General features: G+C 36.9%; 1 protein-coding gene across 1 annotated transcript in view; it reads left to right on the forward strand.

Moving 5' to 3' along the window:
- The window catches only part of LOC139719656 (protein retinal degeneration B-like), a 70099-nt gene that overhangs the window by 27699 nt on the left and 22178 nt on the right, over nt 1-20222 (forward strand). Inside the window, exons 7-8 of the mRNA XM_071631062.1 lie at nt 4109-4341; nt 10733-10831. Of these exons, the coding sequence (XP_071487163.1) occupies nt 4109-4341; nt 10733-10831 (332 nt within the window). The remainder of the gene's footprint in view (nt 1-4108; nt 4342-10732; nt 10832-20222) is intronic.

The raw sequence follows: 20222 nt of genomic DNA on the forward strand, positions 1-20222 counted from the left end.
ATATTACCTTCCCCAGTTACTTTCATTTTCCCTGCACCCATCAACACTGCCAGTACCTTCGTGCATTTGGCTTGTGTCGAATGTGTAGTGGATCACTATGTGGATTTCACACTTGACTGACAATTGATTAGTGTAACAATGTCTAAGTACACAGCTTAGGGTCCCCTTTAATCTGCATTGATTGGAGATTACTGCATGACAGAAAGTACTTCCTCAACAGGTGTCCTGTCCATTATGTGGTCAGTATCTGGTCAGTGCGTGGTCAGTATCTGGTCAGTATCTGGTGCTCTCAGGGTCTATCAAAGCTCTTCTCCAATATCCTGTGTTGTTAGGGTGACATCCTGACCATGTTCGCAGGATAAAACTTTCAAGGGTTAGTTTTACAGTACAATGTCAATTGAGATTTAACACCCATTTTACTGTTGGCTGATGGTACATTTTTCTTTATTTCTTTCTTTCTCTTTCTCTCTGTCTTTCTTTCTCTTTTCTTTTTCTGTCCTGAAGAAGAGAACAGATGACAGACACATATCATACTGTCACAAGTATCAAAAGATTGGTGGTATGACTTATGGATATGCCCAATATAAATAATATAAAGTATCTTCTCCAGCGCTTAGATGTCAAATGGTGCATACAATTCCATTTTATCATACTGAGAACACTTCTACTTCTACTTAAAATATTCATAACTTTTGAACGGATTGTCCAATTTTCCTCAAACTTTCACCGATGTGTTCTACTAATATTGCTGCATTCTCTCAATCCTTATGTATATGAAGGTGGACTTGTCCTTTAAGTTGGTGGGTCACAAGCAAGCCCCAGATTGTATTCTCATGCATGAAAGTTTGTAAGATCACACAGCTATGATTTAATCATTCATTATGTTTCTTTCAAACATTTTCGGTCACTGAAGTTTATTGTGAACACATTTTGTGCTTCTTATTTCAATTGAGCCTCCAGTAAATCCTAAGAAATATGTGGGGGTTTTTTTGTTTGATAAAAAGTGCAGTATAAAGTGTGCATAAGACTGGAATGTATGATGCATTGGTATCTGAAGAGATGCCCTATAGTGTCTTGTACATGATTATGTGAGTGTGTGTGTGTGTTGTTTGCATTATAGCTCAGAGGTTTTCACACTTGGCTTGCCAGTAATTGATTGGTTATTTCCTTCAAGTACTCCTCTAGATGTGGGATCCAAAATAATTCCATTGATTTTCATTAAACCAAGTCATCACAATTCAAAAGCCACTCAGCTGTGTGTAGCTTATCCATGTACAGTGTGTGCCCTGTTTATCTAACATATAAAAAACAACAGCAAGCAAGGGAAGAAACAAGTTTGGTACTGGGATGAAGTGCACCATTTCATGTGTACACACTTGACATATTTCAGTCACTATGGGGTCACGTTTGCATGCAAAGTTGCAGTAAATGTCAACACTTACAGTTTCATATTAAAGTTGGTGCATTTTCTCCCACCTTCATGTAACTTTTCCAATTTACTTTATTTCCCTGATTTCATTTTTTTTTCCTACCAAAAGTACACTGTCATATTCTGATAAAGAACTTTTTGGACCAGTTGTTTACTTGCAAGTTATGTTGGTTGACTGCATTTGTTCATTCAGGGGAGATGTATTTGAAAATGATTTGTATGGGTCCTTTTAATAGTTCACTTACCGTATTGATAATTCTACTGCCCTTTACATTATTCTGGTTGCATAATACACAACCAAAAGGTTACAAATTGTCACCTTCATTGATAGTGCTTGTCAACATTTTCCTGATATTGATCCTAAGAATATGTCATTGAACCTCATGGATATGATAATTTGCAAGCAAAGTGTGATGTATATCACAAGGGTATAATATCAAAGAGTCTTGTGAATATATTCATTATGTGGTTTAACTTGACTGCTGAATGTCATTATTATTATTATCTAACATTGTTAATTAAACACAGAAATGCAAGCAGAGGTGGTGTGCTGGTCGACTTTTATGTAACTTGCACTCCTTGCATGTGAGCTTGCTTGTGAGCTACATTTACTGAAATAGGTAGCAATATTTTGGTTAACTACCAATATAATGAGCATGTATATCATACACAATGGAAATGCGCAAGCAGAATGGTAAGTTCAACCTCCAATATCCCCACCCCCTTGAAGAGAGAGAGAGAGTGAAAAGCACACTAAAATGAAAAAAAAATCTCCAAACATGTCTGGACAAGAAACATCAAGAAATAAATCATCTATTTTACTAAGTCTGGATGATCATGTATAAATGTCAGCTTTCTCTTGGTACATACTAATGTTATGTCTACCACATGCACAGTATCTACCTAATTAGAATTCTCATTATGTGCAGGAGTATTATGATTGTTGATACAATCTGTAAAACCAGAAATTTGTGCATGCATCAAACTTTTGTGACTTTTGCGAGGAGCCAAGATTTGCGTTAGTAAAATGGACAGTTCATGACTACACAGTACATTGAATGCCACTTGCTTCTTGAAAAAGTTTCATGCCACAAAATAGTCCATCGGCTCCATTTCGCAGAAGTTTCGTGTTGTGAATATTTCTGGTTCCACTGTACTCAGTCAGCTTTATGATGTCATCCTATTAATTCTTATTTAATATCCTATTTATCCTTTCTTATAATGTCTAAATAATGTTTAGACATTTACGCATTCATATGTCTTGTCCTTTCATAAGTCAGAAGTTTAGATTCAAATTCTATGTTTAATGTACATAGTAGGCCTACAGGGAATTCGTAGGATATACACTCCCTACTTTAAAAAAAAAAAAAAAATATCTGTATGTATATATGTGTCATTAATTCAAGAGTTATTTTTTTTTTCTATATAGATAAGAATCAGTATTTCCTGCTTTCTTAAAAAGCTGGCATGTTATCAAAGAATTTTGTCCACACTTCAATTTTTATGAGAGTGAATGACTGCCGGAATACATATTTGCTATTTATCATAAACTACTCAGTATGCTGTTTAATGTTACTGTTGCATTGCAGCTATCAGGTTTATTTCCCTTACCCTCCGACAAAGAGGTAGATGAAATGTAGCACCAAGCACTGTAAATGCTGGTAGAATCTGTGGTATTTGATGATTGTTCAATGATAAATACAGTATCATTGATGAAAATGAGTAACATAGTGATTTTATGCACATCGTGATTTTGAGCAATCTTCATGTTCTAGCACACATTTTCGTTTTTTGACTTTGATATGTAGGCTTACATATACTTTTAGGGTGTATATGCGTGCATGTTTTTTTAACAAGTAGAGGAAATGTGTGGTTTCACTTTCTGATCCACTCTACACGGAGTAAATACTTGAGACACAATTTCGCATCTGAGCGCCATGCTTCTAAATGATTCTAGTGCCACTGATGTTGGGATATTGTGATGATGATTCTATGTAGCAAGGCACCACATTATATGACTACTTTTGACCTACTGCTGGCATTGTGCTTAAAATTGCAAGTCCAGAACACTGTCATCTTTCAGATGTATGTGACTGCCCCAACCTCATTTCTTTGCAGGATGTAAACATTGTTTAGCCTTTCTTGAAGGAAACCAAAACCCCCTTAAAAAATTTATTTTCAAAGTTCATGTGTCATGAAAATTATACATTCCATCAACGTGATACTGACATATATGTTAAGGGTAGCAATTATTCCCCCTGCTTTCTGAAAGCGGTTAGTCAAGTGATCTTTCATTATGCTAGAAAAGGGAATTTTTTGTGGAATTCCCTTTATATTTTCTTTACATTGTTGTGCACACATGACATCATAGCCTCTAGTAGTCTCCTCATCCAGCGGTTCCAACACCAAAACTTTAAAAATTCATAACGTTTGCATCGATCGTCCGATTTTCCTCAAACTTTCACTGATGTGCTGCTTTCACTCAATCCACATTTCTCTTTGGGTTTTGGTTTCCTTTTGTTTGCTAAAATGTATTTCACTCTCAAATGTTCTAATGATACAAGTAGTCCAGGGAAAACCTATGTTCATGCCTTTTCAGGATCCTCATAGAACCCATGTGTGGCATTTCATCTTGTTAAAATAGTTTTTGTTGTAAATCTTTCCCTCCCACTCTGCCAGAATCGACAGCATGGCATCGAGGAAGCGCTTCGAGCACAGCAACGGCTCGGCGACCACCGCCTCGGAGTCGGAGTCAGAGAGTCGCCTTGATGACGGGAGGCTGGATTCTGTGGGTAGCGACTTTGGCCTGGAGGAGGCGGTGTTCTCACCCAAGCTGACGGAAGGCTCGGCAAAGAGCGCAGCGGCCAAGGCAAAGAGGAGGTTATCTAGTCGGCTGTCATCTGAAAGCAGAGGTAAGGTCAAAGGTCATAAGAATATGGCGTTTTCTTTACTTCGTAGGACAATGTCTGCTTGCATTTACAAAGTGTAGCAAAAAAGTCACTGACAGCTGCGTATCCAGTAGGCGCAAGCCAGTGGAGTAGTATGGGGCCAAAATGGCTTGAGCTTTCGATCCTAGCAGAATCTTCATCAGAGGCACACTTTATTTACCAAGCTCATCCTTTTCATGCAGTGCCGCGTTATAGTGTCATTGGTACTCCAAAAGCAACAAAAACAGCATTTTAAAAACCCTATTCCAAGTTTAGTATTGTAACTAGTTAAGCAAACTGTAATTAGTGCTGCAGTTCCATGTATCAATCTTGAGACCCTAATTCACCCCTAAAGGTAAAACTTCATTTCTAAATGCCTCCAGAAATTGCATAGTTTTGCTCTATTCCAAGTGGTTGAATATAAAAGTCATTCTGAGAACTGTGTTTTAGCTTTAATAGGCAACAGAGGACAACAATGCTTTGCATGATGGCGTTCTTTACAGAGTCAAAGCATCATACAATTTCACATGTCATGATGTAGAAAGTGTCTGTCTTTGTATGTCATGGTTATGGTGAGACTGTGTTTACTTCATGTTGACGTAGAGAGGTAACATTGTTGAAAGGAATTTTTTTTTTTTTTTTCAGTTGATAGATTTGGAATCCCAAAATACTTTGCAAATGAGAGCTCCTGTGGTAAACATGTTTTTTGAATGGAAACCTCTTCAATGACTATATGTTTAATATTTTTGTTATTTCATCATATGTTGTTCTGACCATGAATTTCTTTGCAGTATTCATCATTGAAATCAAATTTGTGACTTGTTCTTTTTTTTCCTGCTATTAAAATGTTAAGCACACCTCATGCACAGTAAAGTCAATTTTGACCAAATTCCAGCAGTAGAAATTACTTTATGTCAGAATAGCTTTAATCAGATTTTCCACCCAAACTGCTGTAACACAAAGAAGTTTATATTACGTGCGACTTTTGAGGAGTGTTCTTTTTTTCAAATCATATGACATGGCATAAGGAATATCGTAGAAGTTACTAAGAACACCTCACCCCCCCCCCCCCATCCTTGGTGTATTTTGATATTATGATCTGACCATAACTCAATCATTTAGACTCATTTGGCCTTTAGAATTCTCATGTCAAAACCTTCCTCTACACGTTGCAGTCAGGCACTTGTACTTTGTAAAGTCGCAACGTGCACTCGGTATCGGCGGCGGTAATTTGCGTACGGAGCCAACGACCAGCATCTCATGGCTCTTTGTTATTTCCCATTGCCACTTTGCCCATCAAAATTAAATCAGTTGATGTGAAGCAGCCATTAGAGTAATGCCCAGTGACTGTTTTCTCATTGGAAACCCAGTCTGTTGTTTGCCTGGTATTCAGACTCAGAGCAGGATCTGCATAATGAATAGACAAGGCTGAAAATTGGTGCTATAATTAGCTAATTACTCATATTCTAAGAATTAAAATAATTCTGATATCCCAAGTTCTAATGATATTATAATCTAATACACTGCAATGAATTTTCCATAAATAATAATGTAAGATAAAATATAAGAAAAAAAAACATATTTAATTGGCAATGACAGCTTTGATAAAAACAACATCATCAACAACAATCACGATTAATGCTTACATATTGATTTTGTTACTATATTGTATGGGGCTAACTGTTTAACCCACCAATTCTCCAAATACTTGGTCACCTTTAGTGAAGATTACCATATTGTGCCAGTTCTGCAACTGTCCTGATCATGGTACAGAGATGCAGGAAGTCTTCATTAGAAGCTAAACTACTATTGTTAGTATAAGTTTTGGATACCATGGACTTTGGGGGAAATACCTCTTACTGCTATTAAGCTACCTCATGAACAATGCACGGAGGTAGTGCTATTTTAGATGATACAAAGGAAGAACGTCCAGACCATGGTGATATGTTTGTATTACGTATTTAAAGAAAATGCCTCTGAAAATGACTGCAAAGGTAGCAGGTTTAATGTAGACGTAGAAATATCGCCACATGGAGTGATGCAAAATTATGTGCCAAAAATACAGGTAAAATCTGCATGAATTGGATGAGTAACCACAAAATAATAAAAATAATAAGGAAATGAAAAGATAGTTCAACTTCTGCAAATTCAACTTGAGAAGTGTAAATGATACATGCCTTGCACAGTTTGGTCAAAAAAAAAAATGATGCATGTCTTTAGGCTGAGTCCAACTTATGCAACCTTGACTTATGCAAAACTCAACTTTCAAAGTCCTGCATTATGTAGTTCCTGTTGACGTAGACTTGCTGGCCTTACTTTCAGCCTTTTATGTGGCTTCAGTCTCCCATATTTTGTCTGTATTATTTTATTTTTCATCTTTAATGGCCACCTTGGAATGGGGACTATTTTCTGAAGCCTGAGGAGACTTTGCTATAAATATCTACGTGCAATTTATTTTTCAAAAACACTAAAGAAATGGAAAAAAATAAGATAACCACAGAGTGTTGCATACTACATAAAAAGGCATGTTTTTCCTGAATTTGACAAATATGATATATTCTTGCAGGAGAGTAATATGGAGAGATAGATAGAAAGCTGAAGGGCTAGAGAAAGAGAGGGATAGACTGAAAGTGTAAAATACCCTGGAAATCAAATTTGTGGACAACTAAAACACACAAAAAGACAGTCATAATTCACCTGTGATAGCCCCTGAAAGTATACATATTTCGATAAGTAAGGTCATATCTCTGTTGGCACTTGTGCTCCATATGTTTAAGTTCTGCTCCGTAAGCCCCAGTACTGAAGGGTGCACGTTCTAACTATATGCATAAGTTTTTACAAATTGTATCAAGATTTCATGTCGATTGGTGATTGTGTGCGCGTATTGCATATCACTGTCGTTCAAGACGTATTTGGAAAATAATTATTAATAGCGCGATCGTTCGATTAACAGAACCAGGTGATCAACTAGTCTATTTGAAGTCTTTCTTCTTTGTATACTCCTTAAAATTTACATTTTAAGCCCCAATAAATAAAACTTGAAGACAAAGATTAGTGGGGGGGGGGGGGGGGTTAGGGCAGGTATTTTGTTAAAAAACTGTCACAGTGAGAAGGTAATCCATCAATCACAGAAGAGGGGTCTCTTTTCCATTTGAACACAAATGCTGATCAATAATAGTAATATGAGGAACAACAATAAAAAAGGCTAAAAGATGTACACCTTAACTTCCTTTGATAATGTCACTCACCTTTAGCCCCCCCCCCCAAAAAAAAAGAATTCTACAAGCATGAATTAATGGAAAAGCAGCAACATATGTTTGTCTACGTTGTTTTTCATGCTGAAGGTAGAAAGCCATTTATTCTTGAAGCTTATATAACTCCATTGTAACATGACCTTTATCATGTAATCTAGCAGACGTAAGTCTCATACTTAAATGATACTTCAGTGTACAAGTTGTAAAATTGTTTTTTGTATTATCAAAAAAGCCTGAAAGTGTTGCCAATGTAAAAAGGAGTTCAAAACTGTTGCTTTGTGGGTCCAACAATTTGCTAGATTAGCACAACTAGGGGTCAGTGTTAACCCTTCGTCTTCTTCTCAATGAAAAAACAGGTGTTTTGTGTCGTACATTCAAATTTCAGTATAATCCCATGGACTGTGTTCATGTACATAATCTGTGCATGTGTTTTAGTGTGAGCTTTGCATTTGAAAAATTATTTCAAGGGTGTGATGACAGAGGTATAGGGTACTGTATTAATGCAGTAAAGGTGGCTATGAGTGGGCAGGGTATATTTTTGTCTTCTAGTGTAATGCTTGCTATTTGATCATGTCTGGCTTTTTCATAATTGGAAAAGAATCTATCAGAAAGCCCTACTCACGGAGCTGGTTCATGTTTGAAGGCCTTTGACAACATGTTTGTTTGTTGTTTGCTTGTTTGTGGATGCATTGTGTATGTGGGCTTGCTTTATTCGTGTCTATTTTCTATGTGTAGCGCAGACTCTTCATATCTCTTCCATTCTCAGGTACTGCTCTCTTACATTTCCATAAACATGTTTGCTTATAACTTGATACAATCCGTCCGGTCTATGCCTCCTGTCAAAACAAACTAATGCCAAGGTAGTTTATGAATTATCCCTTCTGTCAAGAGAACAAGAAAAAAAAAAGCAAAAAGAAAAACAAATTGTGATGTTTATGTCCCAGATAAAAAAAACAATAAATGGAATGCTTTCTTTGAGTATGGAAAAGTAGTCTGCATCAGTCCGTATTCTCTCTGTACAGTGAAAGACCAGAAGAGTCTGCAGGAATATTTTTTTCTAGATGTTGCTCATTCTGGATGAGTGGAACTCGCAACCACTGTTCAGCTGGCATGAAAAAGCAAGCTGATTTCCACATGCCCCATTTTTCGCCCTGATTGTGAGTTCTTGTGTGAAAAAACAGGAAAGACTCGAACCGTAATATCCTTTTCTCGCTCAACCTGGATGACCAGCCATAGCGCGAACTGTGCTTCTCGTAGCGCATTCTCTTGTAACGGTATATTATAGCTCTGCCAGTGTGTTGTATGTGTGTGTCTGTGTGTAAATTATGTACTGTGTGTCCCCACTCTGTCCTGCTTTGCCATTTTCTTCCATCTCTCCCTCTCTCTCCATCTCTCCCTCTATCTCTCTTTCTCTATCTCTCTTGTCGCCCAGGGATAATTGTGCTTGACGTCACTGGCTTTGTAATTGTCATGGCAACGTGACATTCACCTGATGGATTTCTTTTACCTTTCCCTTTTCTCTCTCTCTCTCTATTTTGTCTCCCACTAGCACTGACAGTGTCCCTGATTGTCTCTTACCCCCCCCCCACACACACATGCACACACACACACACAGACACACACAGACACACACACAGATACACACACACACAGACACAGACACAGACATACATAGACTATCATTGCCAAATTAAAACCTTCTGTGAATATACTGCAAAGATAGATGGGCGTTGTCCAACGTGTATCATATCTAATGTTGTGCTGTGTAAAGATGTGTTTGTGTGTATGTGTGTATGTGTGTATGTGTGTGCATATATTAAAAGCAACTCTATTTTGAGCTTGTAGATACTATACAGGGAAGAGTTACAAGAATTTTTAGAAAAATAAACACTATTTTACTATTTTTCATTCTCATGGTTTTGTATGATAGAAATGTTGCCCATTTACAGCACTTTTTGCAAACAATAAAATACGAAGAATAGTACAGGGTTGATGTTGATAAAACCATCTATATTTTGAGGCAATCGCCATTATACAAGAAAGATTAGACAAAGACATCTAAAAGCAACATCTCCAGTAGTCTATGGAGCAAGCCACTAAATATTTGCACAGGAGCTTGAGTCATACAACAATGTTGCACACGTACCATAGTTACTAAAAGCTTGTAAATCTCTTGGCCAAACACTAGGGTGTGTGCGTTGGCACGCTAGCAGTAAGATTAAGACATAATCTGTCCATCTTAACATATGTTCTTGTTATATATATATTTCTACAGGGAGGGAATTACGCAAATATTTGCCTGATTGAAATGTGAAATATTCACAAATAATGCCCTCGTAAAAGTCTATTATCATACGATGCCGTAATATGTGAATATAAACTAGAAAAACTTGAAATTTCAATGGAATGTTGATATACATGGTGCATTCTTTGTTTTAGATTAGATATCCCAAAGTTCAATTTATCTGTTTTCAATGTTGAAATTCAATAGGGTCAGAGTCATTGAAAACTTGTAGTCCTCTGTCTTTTAAAATCATAATTATGTACTTTGTCTTTTAAAAATAATAATCAGGTATTCTTTGTTAAACTGGTGTATTGGCTTGGTATTTATTGAACATAGTGGTAAACAGCTGTAAGTGTGAATGAGTTGAGATGCAACATCATTAACACTCTGCTTGCCCCATTATTTTCCTGCCTATAGAATTGTGTGTGATATTTTTGCACATTTGGCTTGTTGACACAGAAAGAGTTAAAGACTTCTTCTGGAAGTGAGATTCCTGACAAACTATGGAGAATTGTGTTCAGTTTATCAAACACATACACTCGTGTTTTTCATATTGTCCAAAAGTAGTATGCGATCTGTTGGATGATTTTTGTGTGGTGTGTAGTGATAATTCATTCTGCCTGTAGCATGATTACTGTGTGTAACTGTGTAAACCGTACAGCTGTATGTTTATTCTGGGCAGTGACAGATATATGTAATAGATGCAAAAGTAAAGACAATGATTATGTGAAAAATAACCGAAGTATAAAGATTATAGGAGTATATCTTACCAACTTTTTAAGCGTGCCACCTTTATACCCTGATCTCAAGTGTTTTCTGCTTTCTGATACCACCATAGGTTCAAGGGAGTCCAATACTCACATGCTAGCCCACTGGCACATGGACAGCATACAGCAGGACTCCGACAGCTCAGACGAAGAATTCTTTGATGCAAAAGGTGAGCTGTGAAGCCATGGACTAGCGGAAAACTCTAGAAACCTGATTAGAAAAAAAACAAAAACAAAAAACCTTGCTACTGAAATGGTAGCAGTTATCATTATTTTCTTGTGTTGCTAAGTCAGGCAAGACATGGGAAAGCTTCAGGCAATCTTTTGGGTTGCCATGGCAACATTTGAGTAGAGAGCGTGCTGGAGATACGAAATGTGTAAACTGATTCACTTTATTACAGGTCAAAGCAGGTTTCAAAATATATGTGGATGTACCATTCACAGTATCAGTCCTGTGTTTTAGGTACAAAGCTTAAGAAACAGATTTTAAGAAAATTTAGTTATTGTAATAAAAAGTGACCTTGGGAAAAAAAATACAGCTTCTTAAAATTGAAATGTCATGTTAACAAAATGTTTTTTAAAAAGTGCTGGAAAGGATAATGCAGTCACATTAATGAGTGATAAATGCATCTTAAAGGATTGAACTGGATGTGGTTGCTTCTTGCCATATATGTGTTGTGTTTCATTTCAAACCGATTTTAATGCCTTTAAAATTTTACATTTAAATTAAATGATATGAGAGAAATAATCTTAATCTTTATTCTGTAGGGGTATAAAGACAGTGATTCCTTGCCGTTGTGGATAGTCTGTGCCAATGGGCATTATGAGGAATATTTGAGTGTACAGGTGACAAAACATTTCACCAATGAATTATGTCCTGGGACTATTCCACAAAGGTCAAAGGTCAAAGGCCAAAGGTCTATGTACATTTCAGTCAACCTTGGGGATGTGGTTTTAAGTACATGCTTGCATGTAAAATAAGTGGACATAGAACATACAATAGTTACTTGTATATTGTAAAACCAGAAATATATACAGCATGAAATTTTGGGGAATTGCCACTGGTATATTGCACAGCGTAGACAAGAACTTTTGCAGCAGTTTTGATTTGGCGAACCTTCACTGCTTGTGAAATTTGCAAAATTTTCATGCAGAGAAAATTTCTGGTTTTACAATATACCTATTGGTGATATTCAATTTGAATTCATTCCATGCATTCATTGACATTATCCGTATCTATTACATTTATTGCATCATATATTATCAACATTACTCTACTCTCCATAAACCCATCCATCCATGTTGTAAAATATTCCCCAATGGTAATGATAATTATCATACTCATGGTTTTGGACTCGAGGTTAATCTGTGATGGGTGCTCTGCATTGGTTGGTGGGAGTAACACTGTACAACTGTAGCTTTGACCCATCAGTTCTAGGGGGAGTTTTACTAGGGGATGTATATTGATTTCTGTTCTTATCAAATTGGCAACTCTGCTTCTCACAGCAAGTCATCTATGGAAGAAATATTAGATTTGAACAGGTTAGATTTATAAAATCCATAAAATCAGTAAGATCGCGGCATTTATCTTGTTAGCTTGCCTAATGTCAAGAAATTCAGCCCATCTTCCATTTTGTTAACATATATTTGTTATCTTTAGATTTTCTTTAGTACTTGAAAATGTGAAACTGCATTTTGTGCCAAATTATGTTAGTGTGTATGCGTGTTTTATAAAAGCTGCTGTAAGACCAGAAATAATTGCAGCATGAGAGTTTGTCACAAATTGCCACTAGCATTCAATGCATTGTATAGAAAAAAAAACACTCTTTCATGCATTGAACTTAAATTGTGAATCTTGGCTCCTCACGAAATTGGTGAAAGTTTCAAGCATGTGAAAATTGTTGGTTTTACAGTATTCATACAAGCATGGAAAATATGTATGATCAGAATTTAATTCTCCTCATCACATATCTACTGTATAGCCGATATCAAGCGATATCACCTTGCGATACCGATATCTGATCGATCGCTCTTGGAATGTACACCCCCGGTTTTGCGGTTTACCCACGTCACGTCCTTCATCTATAGATATTTTCCATAATTTCGTTGTTTTGCATCATCGGCCCAGCATTCATGGGCCGCTTTGCAGAAGAATCCCATTCATGAAATGTAATGTTACAGATTAGAAAATAACTCTATTATTCGACAGATTTTAAGACAGAATTAAATATGAACTGTGAATACTAGTACTTCAGCATTCAATGTGCATAGAAGCGTACAGTTACACATCGCGCGTTCATAACCGGAAGTTTATATCCCAATAATTAAAGCTAAAAAAAATTAGAGCGCCATATGCGTTCAGATTCGGAGAGCTATATGCGATAGGGAGAATTGAAAACACCCCTGAACATTCAATTGCCACACATTGCAAGACGTACATATGACAAGAACGGGATTGCGAGTGAACCATTCATCGCACTGTGGCATTTGGCGATTTATCGATCAGTTTTAGCGGGTTTTTGCGTTTGAGTAAAATATGTGAACTTGGCATGCTATCAACTGAGTCGGACACGTGGCACATAAAGAGTTGATTGGGAATGCACAATACCCTCGTCTCCTTCAGTTGCTTCACAAAATCACAGTTTCTTACTCCCAGCCAGTAGAGAAACTTGGCATCTCTGTACAGAATGTCCCAACCAAAATTACAATTGGATTTTCGCATTGATAACTTCCATTATGATTAAACTGTCTGAATGCTATTTCAGAGTCTTGAAATATAACATCTTAGCTATAGTTTGCAGAAAACCCCATTCAGTTTGGGAAAGTGGTCACAGAGAAATGTGGATTCTTGTAAAGCAAGCCATGGATCTGATTCTTCCAAGTTTAGCGCTTAGATGCACTTGGAACTGCATGTTATTAATGTGTCAACACATTGGACAGAACTTGGAGGGAAGGGATTCCTGACATGCTTATAACAAAAATCCTCATTTCTCTTTGACCACTGAAGCAAATCAGATGGGGTTTTCTGCAAGATGTGGGTAATAAGTTATAGTGTCATTATATCCTGAAATTGCATCTTGATTGATTCACTAATTTTTAAGTTATCATTGTGGAGGATCCCATTGTATTTTTTCTTTTAGACATATGGTATGTTACGCTCAAGGGAAGAGAGTGGGTAAAGATGGGGGAGGAGGGGATGGGGGGGGGGGGGGAAGGTGAGAGGGATGGGGGGGGGGGGGAGGAGATAGGTGCTGCCTCCTGAAGGTAATGAGGCCTGGCATGATGGGGAATAATTTTATTACTTTGACTTTATGAGTAATTTTTGCTTTGCAGTGCAGCTGATTTCATTATAGTGGCTGGCCCTGTGAGCGCCGTAATGCAGTGTGCAATAAAGTAGGCCTGTAGTGTCAGTATTCTGGAAGGGGGCGGGGGTGGGGAGGGGGGGGGGCAGGGTGCAGGGGGACCAAGTGACAGATAAAGGGTAGGACTGTCATGGAATGTGGAGTGTAGATTGTCACTGCTCTGGATTTTATGAATAGAGGATTGTGTTGATTTGTGTGTGTGATTGGTGTACCGGTACATGTATCTCTCAAGCCAGTGTTTGTGTAGTAAGATTATGTTTTCAAATGTCTAAAATAATGAGTGTATGTGCCTTGAGCTAGAACATGTATTTATGATTTAGGATTGTGTTTTCAGGTGCTTATCATTTTTTATGTCTTGATCCATTGTTTAAAGTAATAGGATTCTAAATTCACTGATATGTAATATTGAGGGGTAGTGCCTGTCAGCGCATCCATCTGACAGCAAGCCTGGTATTTCAATTTCAATTTCAATTCAATTTATTCATTTCATCAAATCACATTCAAAATATTTACAGAGATGTGTGAGTCAAAAGAGGAAATCACGCAAAAGCCTAGGGCTTGGAAATGGAGATTTCCTTTACAATATAGTTTAAAATCACAGTTTGACAATTTTGATATAAAGAAATAGAAGAAGTTTGTTGAAATTGATGCAGTCAATACAAAGCAACAAAATGGAGCTTGCCCATTAAATGTTCATTGACGGACCATTCTGGTTACCTGGTCTACGCAAAATCATTCTTTGTTTGAATATGATTGATGAATTTCAAAAATTCTTATGTCAGGCACACTTACTCATTGTCATGTTTATTTAAAACAAATAAAGTGCCTAACCAACTGAGAAAAAAAGAACTCTAGGTCAATTGTACCAATGTGCACATACACTATCTCCAAACTGGCATATAATATTCACGTAAATTGAAAAGCATCTGATCACTTTCATTTTGTAAGCAGAGGAAAATATCTGTTAGTGCCCAGGATGGCCCTAAAGGCTTCTAAATGTAGGTTATGCTTCACAGAATGCAGAACCTTCTCCTGCTTTAAAAGTTTCTAGAACACTTCACAGATGATTGGCTCTTGTTTAGCATTCTGCACAACCGTGAAACATCAGTTATGGATTTTTTTTTTTTTTGATCCTCGAATGATGGAAATATGAACACTCTTGCATCTATGCGCGTCAAGTGGGTCGGTTTCTGTGGTGTGTGCATGGCAGGGTAGATTACGTGACGCCGGCACGGTGTGCGCCCGGTGCGAAAGTGGCAGCTGCTTGACGGGTTTAATTGCCTGTGATCAGCAATACCACCGGGCTCTGGAGGAAGACAGTTGGTTGATAGAAAATGAAACCAAAGTCATTAGTTCTGTCTGCGTTGTTCTGACAATATCCGGTTTTTGAAACTGTGTCATTTCATTACAATGGCTGACATAAAATATTGAACCCCTCAAGCTGTTAGAAAAAAAGGGGGGATATATCTTGTGATTTGGGTACACATATAAATATGAGTGTTTGTATTATATAGATATGCCATTAGGTTTTTTGTAAGATTTTCTGTAGGTATGTAATATTGACTTCATACAGAATGGAGGAGTGTTGAATTGAATTTAGATTCAAATGTAATTGGTATGGTTTATTGACTGAAAATACATGTAGCAGCCCAGAGTCATTAAGTTAACAATACAAGCATAAAAGTATGTATTTGTTTGTCTGTCTGCTACCAAGGAAGACAAAAGCCAATATCACACAGTGCATTTTCTATATAAACACATTCATGGATTTAGGAAACCACTGCAGAAATTTGCATAAATAAGATCCTTAGATATAGATATGAATTTAAGGGTTGTACTAAAATCCTACATTTTCATTACAGAAAGAAAGTTTTGGGCAGTGTGAATCACTGCTTAGGGAAGTGGAGTTCAGCATGTAGCCCCAAACCCCAAAACAACTAGAAGGGAACCCCCTGAAAAGTTTTAGGAATTTGATATCAAGCATTTTGTATCAATAGTTGTATTTTTGTGTTGTCTTTTGCTGATTTTATCCACATGTTTTTCTCTATCTAGAGTCTCCAGTGTCCGTACACTTCAAACTTGATGAATCCGATTCCAGTTCTGATAATGTTGAAGGAAAGTGCATCTTAACCACCATATATGTATATTATATTCACACATATTTGAATTCAAATACTCATATCAGCATTGCTTTCTCGCGTTTCATCTTTTCTTTATGGGTTTTGTTTGTTTCCATCGGTAGTAATCTTCTTTTAACATCCCTAACTTCTCAGCTGCTGGTCACTAAATGAGTACTGGTTGACGTTGGAGTTGGTGATACCACTGAGTGTCATGCGATTGCATATTTTGTTTTTTGGGAGATTAAAGGATACCATAGCACATCTTTAGCTCACTGTGATGGTGCCATCTTTGCCACTTTCAATCCACAATAGTATTTTAATACATGTACTTGATGTGCCACACTCAATTGATCTTTTGCTCTCTCTCTCTCTCTCTCTCTCTCTGTGACAGGGCCACCATGAATTGTGGCTTGATTCACAATTACAATGACCACTTTTGTGTGAAGTGTGGAGTTTTTTGATGACCAGAGAATACTGATTCTTCAAACTTAACAAAGAAATTTCTTTTTTTTTTTCATGAGGATGCTTATAACAGCTTTGAATCTTTGCACCGACGGATTCAATGCATAAAAGTGTAATTTTGCAATACATTATTAAGGGAAAAACATCACTTCGATTAATTCTTCTGTAAAGACCATTCAACCTGTTTTCACAAGGTTGAAACAAATATTTACAAATTTTGTGACCTTTATCAACCTTTTCAAATTTTTGCTTACAATGCGTGGCCAGGATAGAATGTCTACTATGAATCAGAGATAAATGACATTACATATTTGTATGTGAAATTGTAGGAGTTAGTGATGTGGTTAAAGACTTTGATAATCCCAGAGAGTAGATAGGATGAACGCAGTGTTGTACAAAGGTGATAACTGGAAGTGGGAACTTTAATGGCACTTAAATGGTACTTCACTTTTTCACATAACATAACAATGTTTGTTCTCTTTCCCTTGCAAGAAATTTGAGAAAAAATATTGCAGCTTGTATCTGTGTTTTCTAATGATTGTCTTCCATAATGAATGAAACCAAAATATGACTTTACACTGTCAAGTTAAGAGGTATGAGAAGGAGTAGTACAATGTGGTAGGCATATTGATATGGCTGATGAAGGTAAACATAGCGATCAATTTGATTTGTTTCCGTGAACTGTTGTTCCATCATATCAGACTTTAATGTACTTTTTAACTGCTAACATGCTGTATGGTGGAAATAAATTGCAGTTCTTCAAATGCAACTAACCCGCATGATTCTATCTCGCAGGCATACAACTAAAAAGTTCATGATTATATCAGTAACATACTTTGATATATTATCAGTAGAATTGAGTGTTGTGTGGTATATGAAAATTCTCTTTATGCTTGAGCATCAGATTTGTCCTTTATGAGAATGATTCAAAAGTCATTTCAAAATGAATTGTCCCACTCAAAAAGGTTTGTGTTTAAAGTCTGAGATCAGATCCCAGTGACTACAGAATGTCATCGGTCAATATGAGCAATTTGCCCTCTCTTCCAGCATATTACTGGTGCCAATTTCAAATGCCTTTAACTGTAAGACCCTTACCTCTCAGCACACTCTACTTCAATTAGATGAACAGCACAGATCAAGCTGCTCAGTCCATAGGCTTGTTCTAGCCTGTAATTGTCTGTAGTTTTTCTTCTTCCAACACTGTCAGAGACGGTTGAAATCAAAACAACCAAACAATTCTTGTCATACGTCTGTGACCCTCTCACCATATGAGTCTGATGAAGTCAACAACCTTAAATCCTCCCAAATTGTCAAACAAAGCAATCTTAATGAAAAGTGTGAAGCTGGAGATGAAAGATCAAAATTTGAAAAACAGGTGTACAATTGATTGTATTTCCCATATGAACTTCAAAGCCCTTGGATAATTTGATGTCAGATGCTCTGCTTTTCTCCTGAAGCATTTCTCGTGAAGCATTTAGCTGCCGTAAGCTGAATTGTCCTTCTAATGAATTTCAATGCCTAATCCCAATATGCCTAAAAGCATCTAACCTTCAGTTCCTAAACTAATGGGAGGCTGGCAATCATATTGTTGTTGTTGTTTTTTAACACTTTTGTAAAGTTTGCTTTTTTTTTAAAAGAGGGTTAAATTATATATGGCTGAAGAGCATAGAGTCTAGAATTTCTAAAGTTATTAAGATAAAAAAATATATACTCCACAACTTTATCAGGCTCTCATGGTGATTAGTATAATTTTGGCTGTTCCATTAGACTCTAGTATAGATATTTGCCGGTAGTTGTCATGTCTAATTTTGCTGATTGTCTTCATTTACATTGCAGTCAGAGCCCTCATCTTTGTTGCCATGGGAAACCAGCTTTTTGTAGCAATCTCAATCAGACAATAGTATGGAGAGTGAGATTTAGTCTCCTTTTCAGTTTGAAGACATCTGCAGACTTGTTAACACTTTACTTTGCATGAAAGCTATGATATTGATCAAGATATTGATCAAGATATTGATCAAGAATTTATCCCATTAGGTTGTGGCAACACTTAGTACAGGTTGGTATTCAGGGGTATGAGAAATTTCATGGCAAGTTAATCAAAGTTCTTCAAACTTTTTGAAATGCTTGTGCAGGGTGACAGTAACCACAAAGAGTTGCTCTACTCCTCATCTGATGATAGTACGATTCGTATGAATGCATTGCTTTTAATATCTCAAGATTTGTAATTTCTGGTCATGCATTAACTTTGTGTAGTCACATCAAAATCCAATACTCTAATCTGCAATCTTCCAAAGGTTCTTCTTCCTTTTGCTAAAGGGAATTGGTAAGGTTTCATAGTAACCTTTGTATAGAAATGAAAAAGAGTTAACCCAAGATCATTTTTTGAAAGTCTCTGCGGCACACATGATCAGCATTATTTGCTTTGCCCAGAACAGAGACACAGTGCCCGTGCCTTGAAATGTATTTGAATTGAAGTATTTCACAAATGCCGCTTATGAATTATCATTATTTCAATTGTTCAAAAACCATCTCCTCAATCAGCAGTGCTGACAATAATGGTGGCAGAGCTTAGCAGGCTGGCATATCGGAGGTTGATGTGGATGTCTGTACCTGTTTGTGTGTGTATGTGTGTGTGTGTGTGTGTGTGTGTGTGTGTGTGTTTGTGTGAATTGTATATGCTAAGTTTTGTTTAAAATAAAAACCAGAGGTCAAATGAACTTGCTCATGAATATTTATATTGATTAGCTTGCACAAACCAAATGCCCAAAGAATTTTGTCTGGATTTTACAGAGGAAATGGCATGGTATCTAAACAAAAAAAATTGCATGTCTTACTGCTTTAATAAACAAATTAACATTTCTAGGTACTCTCTCAACCACTGACAACTAACCCCCAGCTGTTTTATGGCTTGCAGTTTGCATTTCATTAGTTAAAGACATGAAGGCAGTATAAATTTGCAGTGTTGTTTACCAATGAAAAGTCACATGACCAGCAGAATAATCTTTTCTTACTCTTGGCTGACATCAATATTGCTCTCATGTGGCAAAAGGAAGCAAGTAACAAATCATCCAAATAAGAGATATCAAATAGCTTTTATTGATATACTTTAAATGATGTGTTGATGTGTTGGCTCAGTGAGTAGAGCGGCTGCCCTCACAATCGGGAGGTCGTGGGTTCAAACCCCGGCCGCGTCATACCAAAAGACGTTAAAAGATGGGAGTTGCTGCTACCTTGTTTGCCGTTCAACAGTTGAAAAGGTTAGAGCAACGTCGATCTGGCGCTGCTCAGTGGCTGCCGGGCCCACGATCAATTGGGCAAAAAGAATTTCCTTTCTTGGACAATAAAATTTGGAGTTTATATCCAAAACAATTATTATTAAAAAATTATTATTTATTAAAAAATTGGTGTACAGGAACGGCATATTTCATGCAGGTTCTGTATTCTTGAGTATGTCCATAGCATTTGTATAAGAAGTGTCACTTTTGTTTAAACTTGTGTCCTTTTGCCAATCTAGAGCAGTCGATGTACTAAATTAAGAATTTACAGACCACATAGCATTAACGAGCATAGAACGGGATGGGATGGATTTTATGTTGGATGGATGGTGGCACCTGAGC

This window comes from Diadema antillarum, unplaced genomic scaffold (genome assembly GCF_040938485.1).
Source record: "Diadema antillarum isolate AM-2024a unplaced genomic scaffold, OU_Dant_1.0 scf00000112, whole genome shotgun sequence".
In the NCBI taxonomy this organism is placed as follows: Eukaryota; Metazoa; Echinodermata; class Echinoidea; order Diadematoida; family Diadematidae; genus Diadema; species Diadema antillarum.